The following is a 16,667-nucleotide window of genomic DNA, read 5'->3' on the forward strand; positions in this document are numbered from 1 at the left end:
AATTGTTTGAGGTCGGTATATCGGAAAGAATTGGCCAAAGTAAGGAATTCTCGCAACTGATAGGATAAAACTTGGCTGCAAACTGTGTTGTGTGGACACGGCTAAACTGTAACCTTTTGTTTGCACAGTTTTGCCTGCGCAGTCAAAACTGTGTACAAAACGTTACGTGTGGACCGGTCTTAACACTTGCACACTTGCATTCTTACATACTTGCATTCTTTCAGACTCGCATACTTGGAAATAACATATTTTAGCGCTCGCGTAGTTCATGTAGATAAATTTTTTTTTTATCTACGACCTCAGCCAAAGAGAATTGTGTTTCCTTTACCTAATCCTATATATAGTTAAGCTCATCACTCACTTACTGACTCTGTAACGCCAAAGAGATACGTATACCTTGGAGATAAGCCTATCATGTAGCACAAATATTAGTCTACTCCATAGGGATGTGTATAAAATAGCAAATGGAAGTGTAACAATAGATTAACATTTGAAATACAACTACATAAGTGAAACACGCCTTACTTATTATTTTAAAATGTTTGTTATATTCCTTATTAGGCGTCCTACGAATACTATGCTTATAAATACTAAAAAGACTTATATCTCAGAAAGCTTAGCTATAAACAAATAACAGTGAAAATTTTCCCGTTTTGGAAATTTAAGTCTGCGTAACTGAGAATCTTCTGATGATATTTTTAATTTTGTACTTAGTCTTTCGAATATCACTTCTAAATATGTTTATATATTTGACGTTTTAGTTATATTTTTTTTAAAAAGTTGGTTTTTTTTTTATTTTATGTATATAATTTATGTTTGTATACCCGAAGCAGATTTACTTTGTTATTGTTACGCACTTTTTATTTTTAAATTTTATCCTTCTTTTGTGAACCCTTATTCTCTTGCTGTTAAAAATTATCGTTAGTATCACAGATGCAATTAATGTATATTGATATAATATTTTATTTTATAATCACATGTATTTATCAGAAATTATTGTAATTTTCACAATATTAAAAGAACAAGAAATTTAATAAAAGTTTTGTAAATATGCAATGCATCAGTAGTAAAACAAGCAAGGAAAGGCGGGAGGCGGTAGTTGTGAGCAGTGCGCGGGCTCGCAGGACGGGCAGTTCGACTGGAGCGAGCTGACGCAGAGCTACGTGATCAACGGGGGCACGTACGGCGCCGTGTGCTCCATGATGGTCGGCGTGTACGTGGTGCGGGGCCGCAGCCCCAAGCTGCTCATAGCCTGCTCCATGGCGCTCACCAGCCTGGCCACGCTGCTCACCCCGGCGCTCGCCGGCTGGAGCGTGTACGCGCTCGTCGCGGCCAGGGTCCTGCTCGGCTTTGTCACGGTAGGCCTACTGCCTCGTGTTCCAGCACGTTCCAACACGTTCCAACACGTTCCAACATGTTCCGACACGTTTCAACAAGTTCCAACACGTTCCGACACGTTCCAGCATGTTCCGACATGTTCCAGCACGTTCCCACACGTTCCGACACGTTCCGACATGTTCCAGCACGTTCCCACACATTCCCACACGTTCCAACTCGTTCCAACTCGTTCCAACACGTTCCAGCACATTCCAACTCGTTCCAACACGTTCCAACACGTTCTAACACGTTCCAACACGTTACAACACGTTACAACACGTTCCAGCACGTTCCGACACGTTCCAACACGTTCCCACACGTTCTGACACGTTCCAACTCGTTCCAACTCGTTCCAACACGTTCCTACACGTTCTAACACGTTACAACACGTTACAACACGTTCCAGCACGTTCCAACACGTTTCCACACGGACAGCATTCCCGCGCTCTCTCTCGGCGCACGGCATACATGGCGGCGGTCATCCCGCGAACCCCACGGTGCTGCCATCTGTGGCAAATGGATTGAACCATGGTGCAAAAAAACAAAGGAAAGCTTCACACCATTAACTTTTTCATAAATTATTAATAAGATGGGTAGTATTTTAATAAAATTCCTTGTCGGAAACCAGGTCCAAACCAGGGTTTCTTTTTTAATCACGTATTTTTCGTTTTTATCGGAGCCACTCCATTATATAGTTTGCTCGGCTAATCAAATTATTCAATATTTGACGCAGCTTACCCGGCAGCGAATTCTAGCGGCGGGTGCGGAAACAACGTGTGATTCGCGTCCAGAAATGTAGTTGAAAACATAATTTGTGCATGTTTATCACGCTCGGCATTATTTTTAAGAATTATATTATCAATATGGTGTCCAAGTTTCGTATTATGAGTGTATTTGTAAGACTAGAACACATTAATTTGCTCGTTACCGAGGTTGAATGTTACACATCAATGGCGAGTAATGAAAGACACACTCAATTTTTTTTTTTAAACTGTCATTATTTCATACTTTACTTTACATTGTAATAAATTGTATTAAAATTAATAGACTGGATATATTTAATATATTCTAGATTCTCCACCACGCCAAAGGCAGATTTTCAGGCCAAATAACATAATTATTTTTCATAAAATTGCAATTGTTATTTTTCATTATTTTATCACAATTTATTCTCAATAGTCAATATTAATTGGTTTTAATGTAGTACAAATAGGAAAAACTTTATTACTTACTAAACTGAAACATTTGAACATTAGTCGTTCGTTATTACAAGATATTTTCTTTAATTTTTGCGGTAGGAAGTAAAAAATAATAATACTATCTGAAATCTAATGAAATTTTACCATTATTGAAGTCGATGTACTATTAAGATCCTGTATCTGTGTGACATATTTTCATGGAAAACTGTAAATTAATAGCTCGCCGATATCTTTTCAGATCAGCAAGCGCGTTTGCAATAACTTTGTTGGTGATTTACAATGATTTACAAAACAGTATTTATTTTATAAAAATTAAATTTATTTCTGTATTTACAACTAAAACAGTTCCATTTATAAATGTATAGCAATTAGCTAAATGTTTTCATGCGCCATTAGAAACCAGCCATGATGTGGAATGAACTATTTTCAAGTGAATGGAATAACCATTACTTGAAGTAGCTTTTGTACTAAAACTTCTTTCTAATTCATGGTTTCAAGTAAATTTTCACACAAAAATTTCAACACATTTTATCTCTTTATTAAATCTTTAATACATGTGTGGCATTTTAAGTGCAAAATCATTTTTGACTAAATATTTGTTTCTTATGCATTAATATTATGGCTCACACCTTGACGATAAAGTGCCCAATATCACCCAACACATTTACGAATAGGGACAAAGATAAACCAGAAAGACTTAATTATTTGCTACCATCCCAGCTTACGACATACGTAATTTAGTATGTTAGCAAACGAATTGTGAAAATGAAGTTATTGTCACGAGTGGTAAAACAGGTTCGAAAACAATAGCTCAATTAAGTAAATATTTTTTTTTAGGTTCTAATAGTTGCCCAGGTAATTAGGCTGTAACATTTTAACTGACTGTCCACAAATTATTCATGCTTACATTAAGTCCACAAGTTAATAACTCCACTGGAGCTCGGCTCGACAGTGGCTCTCTCTGCAGCTCGTTTCTTACCGCGCACCCTGTCCCAACACACCGCCTCGCACTACGCACTCGTCCGTCGCACGTCGCTCGTCGCCCGCTATCGCTCGACAAGTAGTTGCTGGCCCTCCATCGCCGGTCGCTCCAAGGCTCCACCTGTGTCGCCATCAGCCCCTTCCACTCCCTCTCGGAGGCCGGCCGGTCTGGCGTCCCGTAACATCTTTATATATATATTTCTTGTGTGCGTGTGTATGTCACTGAACTCCTCCTAGACGGCTGGACCAATTTTGATGAAATTTTTTGTGTGAGTTCACGGGGATTCGAGGATGGTTTAGATTCTCAATTGGATATATATATATTTCTTGCAGGGAGTGAAAAAGTGAACATTTCATTTTATAACAGAAAAAATCATAGGTCATAGATATACAAATAGTGAGTAAGTGTCATTTCTCTATGTCTGCCACACGATCATACACATAGTAAGGTCTGGCAAATTAATATTTTTCTCCTTGGTGAGACCAGCCCGCTTAGTGGAGCTCGCAGCGGCTAGCAAAATAAAGGTGCTCATAGCAGTTTTTTTCTTAACTTCGTCAATAGATAGAGTTAGTTGCCTTGAATTTTAAACGCACCATCGTTTGATACGTTTGTCATGTCTTTAATTTTCGTTTGTTTGTGTCGTATGCGTTCCTATACCATTTATCCGATAGCGATTAAATTTTGATGAGTTGTTATGCGGATTCCCGTGAAGGTTTCTGAGACGGTATAACTATTTTGCAATAGTTGGAGCACGAATAGTTTAAAAAATGTGTTCATTTCATATTATATAGCGGCACTTCGTCTGTTTTTGTTGTCTAAGTGCGCACGCATGAGACAATTTATTTAAATATAAAAGAGAGACAGAGATAGAGTGATATATATACAGAGTGAGATTGAGAGAGACAGAGAGATAAGTTGATATAGAGCGAGGTATAGAGAATGAAATGGGTTAGATAAAGAGATATATAGATGTACTAGCTGCAGTACCCGGCTTTGCCCGGGCTGAACACCGGGTGATATATTGTCCGCGAGTTACAGCAAAATGGATAGCGATATGTCCAGTGTGGTGGACATTAAGAAATGACACATAATTTATTACTGTTTGTGTATCTGTGACCTATGGTTTTCTGTTTACCCATGGCGATCGGTTGAAAGGTTTAGAAGTTGATGCGCTACAGTGCCATCTAGCGGCGAGTTACAAAAAAATGGTTTGCATAAAAACCTTCTCCATGATAAAAACACTTCGATGTGCCAACTTTCATGGCGATCGGTCAAACGGTGTAAGAGTTTATCGACGACATACATGCCAACATCCAATTTATATATATTCTTATATTTCGAAATTTTGGGGCTTTCACTTTTGCGGAAAGTGGATGTTCAGGACCTCGAATGGTTTGGAACACTCCATCTCGAAAGAATAGATATTTGAAATTCCTGAAATTGTCGAAATTTTGGGGCTTTGTTCCCAGAGGAGGGCGGGGGGTTCGAGGACCCTGAATGGCTCGAAAACACTCCAAATCGAAAGAGATATAAAGGAATATAAGAATGTAGGCATTTACTGTACTCCTATCTACCATAATAACAATATTGACAAATAGAAAACTTATTACCTACCTATGAATAATAATCTAAATAAAATAATAAATAACTATGTTTAAGAATTTACGTACATACATAATATTAAACTTCAAACTATACACACCAAAAAAAAAAACAACTAAGGATGTTTGTGAAACTATTTTTTATTTGTCATAATGTTTAAAACATTTGTAGAATTTGTGTATATGTAAAACTGTGGTGGCAATATTCCGCTTATCCAAAGGAGTATAGAAATTAATAGAGATATCACTACCTGTATACACCACAAATCTTTGAATTAAGTAAAAAAAAAAAAACATAGTCCAAAATGAAAGAAAAAGTATAAATAACTACCAATTTGACAAAAAAATTTATACAACTGGAATGACAATGTTAACATCCGCCTGAAATTTAATAGAAGTAGGTAGGTAAGAATATATATATATAAGAAATTAAATTAAATTAAATAAAAACATACATAAATAAAATTATCTCACACTCAACCAAACAAAATGTTTAATATGAAATAAAGGAAGATGGCAATTACACGGAACTATTCTAATTAATAAAAAAATCAACTTTCCTGAAAAAGTAAAATTCAAATTTTTCAACAATATATTACATAATTGATAAATATTTCTGGTCTTCGGTCTCAGCAGCCCTAAGACTCTTGACGCTCAGCAGATAAATTATAAACACTAAACCAAACTCCTTGCAAATAAGTAGGTAATGTAAAAAATAACAATATTTACAAATAGAAAATATTAGTAGGCCCTACCAACCTATGAATAAACTTCGAAGAAATTTATAAGTTTAAGAATTTATGTACCTACATAATATTAAACTTGAAACTATCCACACAATAAAAACCTAAGAATGTTAGTGAAACTATTTTTTTTTATTTGTCATAATACCTAAAATACGTATGTTTCCAAAATGAAACAAAGTATAAACAATGACCAATTTGACAAAAAAAAATTGCACAACTCGAATGACATTGAAAACATACACGTGAAATTTAAAAGAATTATGAGTGCCCTAGGTAGGGAGAAAAAATATATATAGAAGAAATTAAATTTAAAAAAATGGGTGCGTGTACTTAGGTACGCGCATGAGAAGTTATAGCCTACCTCTTTGGCATCATTAAAAAATAGTTTTTAATTGCATGCAAAAATATTGCGTGGAGTCCCTCTGCGCAGAAGAAGTGAAACTTCGTAATGTGGAAATGAAAATAAGAAGGGGTAGAAGTTGATTTTTAGTGAAATAATATTATATAAATCAAACTAAAAAAATAAAAGAAATAAATTTGTAACAATTCATAAATTGATCTTCAGAGAGAGAGAGAGAGAGAGAGAGAGAGAAAGAGAGAGAGACCTATTGAATGTCTATAAAACTAACTTTTTTATAAGAGCAGATTTTCATGAAATAAATAATGAAATCATTCAACGATAAAAGCTGTTTATTTAATTAAGCGGAAGGGTTCGCCCCAAGGAGAAAATTGACGCGGCGAGACCTCGTGGACATAGAGAAATGACACACACTCACTATTTATGTGTCTATGAAACATGATTTTTTTTCTCTGCATTTTAAATTGTAATATACAAAAACAGTATTGAAAATTGAAACAAATATGGCGACACTACAATCTGTCAAGATTTTTTTTTCTTACTCTCTACTTAGTTCCTTACAATAGCAAAACGTAACGTAATGGCTTGAAAGCTATTGCTCGGCAGACATAGAGGAATGACACTAACAGTTTGTATATCTATAACACACATTACATAAAATTAAGATATATTTTTTTAACCCGTTTAAATTTTTTTTTTTAGGCAAAATATAGCCTATGTCCATCCACAGGATATAATATATCTCCTTGCCAAATTTCATTACGATCCGTTCAGTCGTTCAGCCGGGAAAAGTTTACAAACAGACAGACAGACAGAGTTACTTTCGCATTTATAATATTAGTAAGGATAGTAAGGATAGCGCTATATAGAGATTTATGTATAGAAGAGATATAGTGGGATGTATATATGTAGATATAAAGAGATATATAGAGATAGAGAGATACATATATATATGTAAATAGAGATAAATATATATTTAGAGATATGGATGGATGATTTGTATATGTGTAACTACTTTAAACATATTACAAAACAAAACTGAATGAGGCATTGCAATGCATGCTGAGCATTAGCTAGATAATGGAATCATTTCAATATTACTAATCTCTTATTTTTCAGCTTTTTTCAATAGTGCTTTATAAAGTGTAGATTACATACAGCCCACCAAAAAACTATACTCTGGCAGAACAACGTCTGTCGGGATCTGAAAGTGATATAAATTATTTTGCACACTTGACATTCAAATTAAAAATACAATTACTAACTACGTCTGATTTCGAAAAAGGTCCCCTTCACCCTGTTTTCAGCCCGGGCAACGCCGGGTACTGCAGCTAGTTATATTTATAAAATACATAAAAAAACTTATGCTTATCGTACTTCTGATTTTTTACATTCACATTGAAAATTAATTCATTAAGTTATTTATTTATTTTATTGTAATATTTTAAGTGGCGAAGTTAACGGGTGCCGCCTCGTCTTATAATTCACCACAGTTACCTGCAAGATTATCTTAGCAAAAACTATAGCCAAGAAAAACTAAAAATACTTATTAATAAAATAGAATAAAACCTAAATTCAAAAAATAACTCGCAAAATTGAAATAACAACAAAACATTACTACATAATATAAACATGATTTACCAAATGTATAATATACTAAAGATAGATTTTCAAAAGTTTTTTTTAATATATCTAATGCTATAGTTATAACGTTTTTTTTTTAAATATTTTATGACATAAAGTATTTTATGACAAAACATTTAAATAAAAGCTTACATTTTTTTTTCAAAAATACTAATACACTAACTTATAATAAATCATACATATTGTTACGAACGCGAGAGACCAGGTTCGCAGCAGGCTGGCGGCCCTGCACGGCCACTGGAGTCACGCGCCGGGCCACGAGCCGTGCACTGACGTAAGGCATGCCCCGTGCGACTGGCCGGATTACCCCACTCCCCTCCCGTTTCTGCTTCATGCGTGGTTATCTATCGCCGAGCGGCCTTGGGAATTCCGCGGGCCGTCACGCGGAGTGACGTGAACGAGCGTTGCCTTTCTGGACTTTTCGGGTGTCGGGTCGGCCCGGGATGACGCGACACGTCACAGCCGCTCTCGTCGGTTCGAGAAGGGCGCCCCAAGTACCTAAGCAGCGACGCCTGCCTCCGTGACAGTGCCGTGCGAGTGCAGAGTTCCGAGAGTTCCGCGAGCGAAGGGAAGTGCGACAGCGGCGAAGAGGGTGAGAGACACTCCCCCTATCCCTAAAGTGGCATGACGCGGAGTTCGACTGGATCGTGAGAGTGCGGCGACTGAGTGGTGCGAGACTGTGTGTGTGAGTGGCGCGTTTTAAGGGACGAACAACTGTTGAGCCTAGCTCCAGTGAGAAGTACAAACTGTGGAACTTGACAGACATTGAGTGACTTGAGAATAAACATTTTTGACTGCTAGTTACTTGTGATCGGACAATTTTAAGTACAATTATTTGTTATTAATGTAAATATCTGTAATTAATTAATAAGTAATAAAACTTATTTGGTCCATCCTTTACGAGCCCAGTTCTCCCCACATAGGTTGTAACAATATTCACACACATTCGCGCATAATCAATTACGTATAGCTGATACCACATAAGTCACTAATAAGGGTTTCCCCCCCTTTTCTTTGATAACCCAGCGCTCTTAGCCGTAAGGCCCTACCGCCCTGGGGCCCCCACGGGCGTGGATGCGGATACGCCGCATACGCAACCAGGAAGAGCGTTAGAGCTTTTGGCTATGCAAAGGGACTGAGGCTACCCATCTCAGTTTATGCACCACCTCCGGCCCCCTACTCCACTCAGCTAAACCTTATCATCGGAGTTCAGCAAATACCTGAATAATGTTTTATTAAACACAGAAAGGTAGTTTTGAAGTCTGATGGACTCGCGTAGTTTATTTCATATACTTCCAGTAGTTCCAGAAAACGATGTGTATTTTATTTATTATAGATTCATTTAAATTATGAGTCAAACATACTTGTAGGTTTTCGAAACACAAAAGGTTATCACGTTACAATATATCACATAGCGAGCTGGCTATTTCAGACGGTTTATTTATTCAGACTACGGAGGAGTCCTTACTCCAAAATACTTGTTTTGTATCACGGTGTGTCACCAAATCAAATTATCTCACTGCCAGTGAAATGTTAATACTACCAAGTAAAATAAATACGTCTAGAACGTTGGTAATTTTGGCTGTTACTAGTCCCTTTCTCCATTGTGATGCCATGCGAACACTCACTTTGATGTCTCCCTTGTCTTCCAGGGCCTAATCATGCCAGCCCAAGGTCAAATAGAAACTTCCTGGTTTCCCCCGGATGAGAGGCAGCAGATGTATGGGATCATTCACGCCGGTACGTATTCACATTCTTGTTATTGTCGATTCACAAGTATGTAACCAATTAAAATGGTATTTCGGTATTTAACGTTTTCTCGCAATCATTCGCCAGGTGTTGCCCTAATCAAGGCCAAGGCCGATTCTAATCTCACGACACAGATGCAGGTTATATTTTTGACGTGACAACGTCTAATAAATCGATGAACGCCGGCTGCACGCACGAAAAAGTGTCCCACTACGGATGTCCCACTACGGATGTGTCCTATTTCCTCATTGTACGCATGCGTGGCATCTCTCTTCATGCTCATTGTAGGGCCTACGCATGCGTGGCATCTCTCTTTCACTCGATTGGAACGACCATCGATTTGACTTTTCAATCATATTTTCGTCGTTTGAATTATTAATATTATGTAATTTAACGATCGTCCACCGATTTTCAGCACAATCGGTACGGTTATTTAAAAGTAATGTTGAAAATTCAAATACGTTTTGAACCAACAATGGTGTTTTACAGTTACCAATAATAATTCAAATTACACCCCGGATCTTTTGCACAATGTTTTAAAAAATATTGTTACACATTATAAATAAGTTTGGTGTATTTGGGATGCGTATTTGTTATAAAATGTTGTTAATATTATTTCCCTACCGTGAACAAAATGTTTATAAATTTATATATAATACATCTGAAACTACACATCTTTAGTATGCCCTCGTGGGCGTGTGGTTAGCGTACCTAACTCTCACACTAAAGGTTGTCGGTGCGAAACCCGGCATCTGCGAAATTATTACTTTTTACTTGTAAAAATAAATACGGCGCACGCAACATTTCAAAAGTAATAACTATATTTGAATTAATGAATGCAAATAAAAGTAAATTTATTAATTCAATTGCACATTTCATTTCACTCCTTTGTATCCATACAAAATAGTGATAATTCAATAAAAATGATTCAATTTTATTCATAAAAGTATGCAGAGGTAGATTTTATCATGCACAAGATAGAAAAATTTTAAAAAAATTCTTCCTCAAAGAATATAATATTTTTAATGCCTAAATGGTTTGATTGCAAAAACCTATTACGGCTCAGTCTCAGGCCGAATATGATATTTCCTTTTCTTCTGGATCAATCATTTCATCAATGTTTTGTTATGACGTCACGTTGAACTATCGTCCGTAAACCGACTTTACAGACAACCAATTTTTTTAACGTACTCGTCGAAAAGACGTAAGGCGCAACTTACAAATTTGAAATACTTATTTTGCTTGCAGCTAATCACATTGACCACATTATCTCAGCCAGCCTTACAGGAGTTCTTATCGAAAATTATGGCTGGGAATTCCCGTTTTATTTGTATGGAGGAATCAGTACGGCGTCACTGGTTTTGTGGTTGGTTTTTGTCTACGACACTCCACAGACACACCCTCACATAACTGAAGAGGAGAAGGAATATATCACTTCAAGAGTGAACAAAATAACTGACGTAAGTAACGGCAGTGGTTTTACATATACCTATATTCGGCATTGTTTTTAATGTGATAATACATAACCTATCCAGTCTATGCCAAATAATTTCCATTCTTCCATGACGTTTTTAAAAACCATATCTTGGATTTTATAAATATTTAACCCTGGGAATATTTCAACATAGTAACATTAAGACAAGCGATAATGCTAGCCAAACAAGTGATTTATTTACTGTCTTATGTATGGCATTTTGTAACAGTGTTAACTTTATCATTGTACCACTATTACGTATTAAGATGTTGCTCTGTTTTTTATTAATGCTAATAATTTTCTATAAGAAAAGGTTTATAAGCAACAATCTTGTCTACGTGTCTATGTGTAAATCACCTTCTTAATTACTTGACTCGTTATACTAGCAATGATATCTGTTTTAGATACTTCATAATAAGACAGTATAACATTTATTGAATAAATAAGTAATTTACATGTCTTGAAACACATACGTATATGGTAATAAATGAGCATCGCTTAGACTTTTTTTGCTTATATTTAAATATTCACAGGATGTTAAAAATATATGTGTTACAGTGATTTCACCTCAAAACAAAGAACGGCAAATAGTATTCTTTATCGATATAAAAACTCCACATGGTGAAAGAATCGGTACACACGTGTATAAAATTAATGAACATCCTAAAGTTCTTGAGAATTAATACTTCTCTTAAATGGGATAGTATTCAAAGAGAATAAACATATCTTTAATAATAATAAAATAATAATTAATAGTTTAGCCATACATCTGTTCTCAAAAACCTTAAAATAAGGTTTTTTTTTGTGTGAGAATTATTTCTTAGAGATAAAAAAATGATAAGATTACAGCACAAATTTTTTTAAAAATAATTTTCAAATAAAAGAATGTTTTAAAAGACGTTATATACTTAGAAAAACAATCCTGCTAATTTAATTAATTTTCACATCAGACTTCAAAAAGAGTAGTATATAACGGGGGCTCCTGCACCAGGTCCGAAGCTGGGGAATGTGGATTATGTTTGCCATCTTGGATTGTAACGTCATGGCAACCCTATTAAATGTCCTTGACCTTTGATCTTTACCCTGGTGGCTATTTTGGATACGCCATTTTCTTCTACGCCATCTAGGATTTCGCAAATTTGTATTGCTGACATTTTGTTTCCCACAATATTTTTTCTCTTGGAATCGAATACCCCACTACATAACGTTGCACTTCGTTACGGCCGCAAGTAGTATTTAAATGGGGCTCCGGAAACAGGCGTCAGGCGGTGGTGCAGTGTGCCGTGTCAATGACCAATTGCTCTGACGTCACGGCGGCCATCTTGGATGATTGTGACCTAGACCTTTGACCTTGACCTTTGATCCTGACCTTGACCCTGGCGGCCATTTTGGACTGCAATCATGGATCCGCCATCTTGGATGACGTCATTTTGTTTCTCCAACATTCCGGCATTTTGTTTTCGCCATTTTGTATTATGGCGTCATCGTTGCAATTTCCGTTACGTCCGACATCTTGAAAATCTTTATTTATTATCCGATTTTAATGAAAAAAATTTTAAAATTTATAAAAAACTTAATAAAAATTTTAATAACAATTAAAAAAACATACATTTACGGCATGGAGCTCGGAGTCCTCGGTTCGAACCTGGTGAAAGCAAAAATATAAAAATTATCCTTCCCTCTTGGTGGATGCTGGCAGACTGACCCCACCACTTTTTTCATAGCATATATCATCACCTAGTATGATATCATGTCCGACATCTTGAAAATCCGTAATTTTAATGTTTAAGATTCAAGAAAAATTCCAAAATTCATTAAATAAATTTTTAATCAATATTCTGATTTATTATCTCGATTACTGTCCTTGGTTCGATCTTTGGTTGATGAAAAACATTTAATTTTATATAAAAAATAATAAATTCAATAAATCATGTTCAAAATTCTTAAAGAGGCTTAAAATCCTATACTACCAGCCTACAGTAAGCCATTATGTCAACCATCTTGGAAATATGTATTTATTGACCCATAAACTCATAAAGAAATCACTCACTAATTTACCTATAGAATCGATTAATAAACAATAAACAAAACAACATTAATTAATAAAATGGCACAAAAGTGACAGGTTTGAAAAAGTAAAAATACTGCAAGTTTTTTTTAAAAAACAAAAAACAAATATTACATAAATTCTACACAACTACAAGTACAAAAAAACACAGTCAAATTACTAAAGTCTTGGGGATTTCTCGATTCAAACAGTCCTTTTATTGTATTAAGTACCTAAGTCCTTTACATGACTGTAAATGTCTATTCTGTTTATCAGGTCGACATATTGGTACACCACAATTATCACACAAAGACGAATTATCGACTTCATTAAAAGGACAGTGATATATTTCATGTCTTTTTGCACTTTGAATATTTTCTAATGTTTTGTTACAAAATATACAGCTTTATTCGGATGACTGTACAGCCAGTCTATCACAATTCCTGAGGTGTCGTTTTAATCTTCCATAGTGTATAAACTTGCTTAAACACCTGTTGCACTGATATTTAATGCGTTCAGAGTTATTATTACAATTGTGTATTACATAATCCCGTAATTTCAAGTTTTTGATCTTCTCACAGTACAAACAGTTGGGTGATGGAACACCGTTGGATGCTCCTTCCTTCATCAATGTCACTAAAACTGTTGACAACCATTGTAACACTGCTGAAATGTTAACTTCTGAAGCCTTTGAGGTCTGCTCTGCGGAAGATGTTGCATGCGTCGAAATCTCCTGCTGTGCTGAGAGAGCAGGTGTAGCTGTAGACGACGTTGTCTTCGGGCTCTGCACTGATGATGGTAGACCTTCGTACCAGATCAGTGTTGATAGTGGTAATGACGCCATCGAGTTCTCAAGAATAGCTAGATACTGGTCTATTACATTAGTCAAGTCTGACTATCCGATCCGTTCATCGCAGAAGCCAGAGATGGACTGAAGTTCATATCATCAGGGTCTCACTTATATATTCTCATTACCTGGTACAACACGAGTCAAAACAATAACCATGTTAATTATACTTGCACCTAACTTTCTCGGAGAATTTTTTATAATGACGATGTAAGCTATCGAGACGTGAAATTAGTTTACTGCACTTGTTAAATTGAAACTCTGTTCTTTTCAGTAAATTATTCGGACAACTACTTATTTCATGTCTGCGCGCGCTTGAAGTGCTAGTAAATTATGCGCCACAGTATTTTCACTGACACACTGAACGATCTTCATTAATTGAAGTATTCAGTGCTGATGTTGAAACTTCAGCTGATGGTGCAACAGCACATATCGTTGTCTCCTTGGCAGCTGGTATCGGGATCTCCGACTCCATCATTTTTTGCTGTCATTGCGGTCCCCGCTGCTGACGGTAAACAGTCTATCCCGGTCGACATTGGAGCAGTAACTAAATCTCACGAAACTTACTGAAGAGAGCAGGACCGTACTGCACCGCGGCCAGAGGTGAACTGAGGGTCCAGTCGTCTGTACCTCGCTTTTATACACGCGGTCTACTGGTATACTACATGAGTCAAAATATTCTCTGTATTTAAAAATATTTTTTTTAGGTACCCTAAAATTAAAGCAATAAAAACACACAAGTTTAAGTTTTACACATTTATTTATAAAACTTACACAAATACATATTAGATTAAGGAATTAAGCATTTTCGCAAGCAAAGTCTTTAATGACACATGAACTGCCTCGTCGACTCCGATTCCAACTGCCTCGTCGACTCCGGTTCCAACTGGTTTGCAGGTCACGGGATCAGGAACACAGGTTTCCAGCTGGTCATCTTCTGCGACGTTGGAATCTCTAGCGAGACATGGTCGATGGCGTCTGTGACCACGTCTGCGCCTGGGCTTTGGCTCAGTGCTAGTTGGAACAGATTCACTGCCTGAACTTCGACGACGAGACGCAAGTCGTTTGGACGTCTGCGTAGAAGCATCACAGGACGCAACAGGTTGCAACACGATAATGTTTGGTGTTGCAGACGAGGCGACTACCTCACCGATGCTAGCAGGAAGGATTGTGTGCGGTCTCTTGTGATAGACGACGCTGTTTCCAAGTTTGCTACAATCTACTAGCTGCTGAGTCGGTTCGTAGGACACAGGAAACTGCGCAAACCGCCAATGCTGAGCGCCTCCATTACAGGTTTCGGTATATGTATGTACATATCCGGCATCCCAGTAGCTGTAGTCGACACCACTGAAGCTAGGTCTTACGCTCACGTACAAGTTAGCAGGATGAAACGTAAACATCTTCTTGCAGGTCGATCGTCAACTGAAGGCACGAACGGATGTACGCCTTTTATATAAGCAGGCTCCTACTAACACTGTGCGTGCCATTTCTGCATTAACTGTGAGTTTGTACAGGCACAGACACGTACAAACTTGTCGCGTGGCTGTGCGTCATATATTGCACTAAGCTTGCGCAGGGAAGGACAGCCGTAGTCGGTCTGTAGGTCTACAATTTCAACAGTTGCTTCACACAACTTGTTCAGCCATTTCTATTGTTCAGGTCCAACTACGTAGATTATTTCGTTTTGGTCTAGTAAATCTTCAATAGTGTTTTTCACTTGGTGGTACGGAATTTATCCTTCGTCCCACTCTAGTCCGTGATAATATTTACATAGCCATTCATTCGACCGTTTGATTTTTTCGTCTAGTAGTTTCCAAGGATACGAAGGTCGGAAAGTGCGAGTTTGAGACTTGTCTCCGGAGGTGACACTAATTTCCTTGAGCACGAATCCATTTTGACTCTGGAAACCTTGCAGGTTGCAGTACATCTTGTCGCTAGCAATGCTCGGTCGTAATTAAATTATTATCGAAAACAAAACAGAATTTATGTCAGAATTTTCACAAGTTTGTTTCGACAATTGTACGATGCAAGCCGATCGTGAAGTATCAGACAAAAAGCATAGGTGTTTGGTGGAATATTTCTGCTAGTCGTTATCTCGATCCTACAGTCTATGATGATTGAATTTATTTGATCATCCTGTTTGGAAACTTCAAACACCATTAACGGAGCCTTGTTCTTGAGTAGTATAGGTTGGCCGGTCCGGAAACAGGCGCCAGGCGGTGGTGCGTGGTGCCGAGCCACATCTCTGACGTCACGTCCATCTCTGGCGTCACGGCGGCCATCTTGGATAAGCGTAACGGGACACAGCGTAACGGGACACAGCGTAACGGGACACATCGTAACGGGGCATAACATAACGGGACAAGTACATCACGGCGGCCATTTTGGATCCGCCATCTTGGATCTGCCATTTTGGATGACGTAATTGTGTTTTCTCGAAAATTCCGGTGATGTGTTTTCCGCCATTTTGAATTATGACGTCACCGTTGCAATTTTCGTTACGGCCGCCATCTTTAACTTTTTTATTTATTATCCGATTTTAATGAAATTTTTTTTTAAATTTATAAAAAAATTCACTTAATAAAATTTTAATAAATTATTAATAAAAAAATTACTTTTTCGACACGGAGCTCAGAGTCCTCG

At 37.0% G+C, this 16,667-nt stretch overlaps 1 protein-coding gene across 2 annotated transcripts in view; it reads left to right on the forward strand.

Moving 5' to 3' along the window:
• The window catches only part of LOC134533560 (sialin-like), a 111,217-nt gene that overhangs the window by 10,093 nt on the left and 84,457 nt on the right, over positions 1–16,667 (forward strand). The window contains exons 3-5 of one of the 2 annotated variants that reach the window (XM_063371097.1): positions 1,125–1,358; positions 9,560–9,647; positions 10,905–11,116. In XM_063371097.1, the coding sequence (XP_063227167.1) occupies positions 1,125–1,358; positions 9,560–9,647; positions 10,905–11,116 (534 nt within the window). The remainder of the gene's footprint in view (positions 1–1,124; positions 1,359–9,559; positions 9,648–10,904; positions 11,117–16,667) is intronic. The other variant, XM_063371098.1, reaches the window with a different exon arrangement.

Source organism: Bacillus rossius, chromosome 6, assembly GCF_032445375.1.
Source record: "Bacillus rossius redtenbacheri isolate Brsri chromosome 6, Brsri_v3, whole genome shotgun sequence".
Classification (NCBI taxonomy): domain Eukaryota; kingdom Metazoa; phylum Arthropoda; class Insecta; order Phasmatodea; family Bacillidae; genus Bacillus; species Bacillus rossius.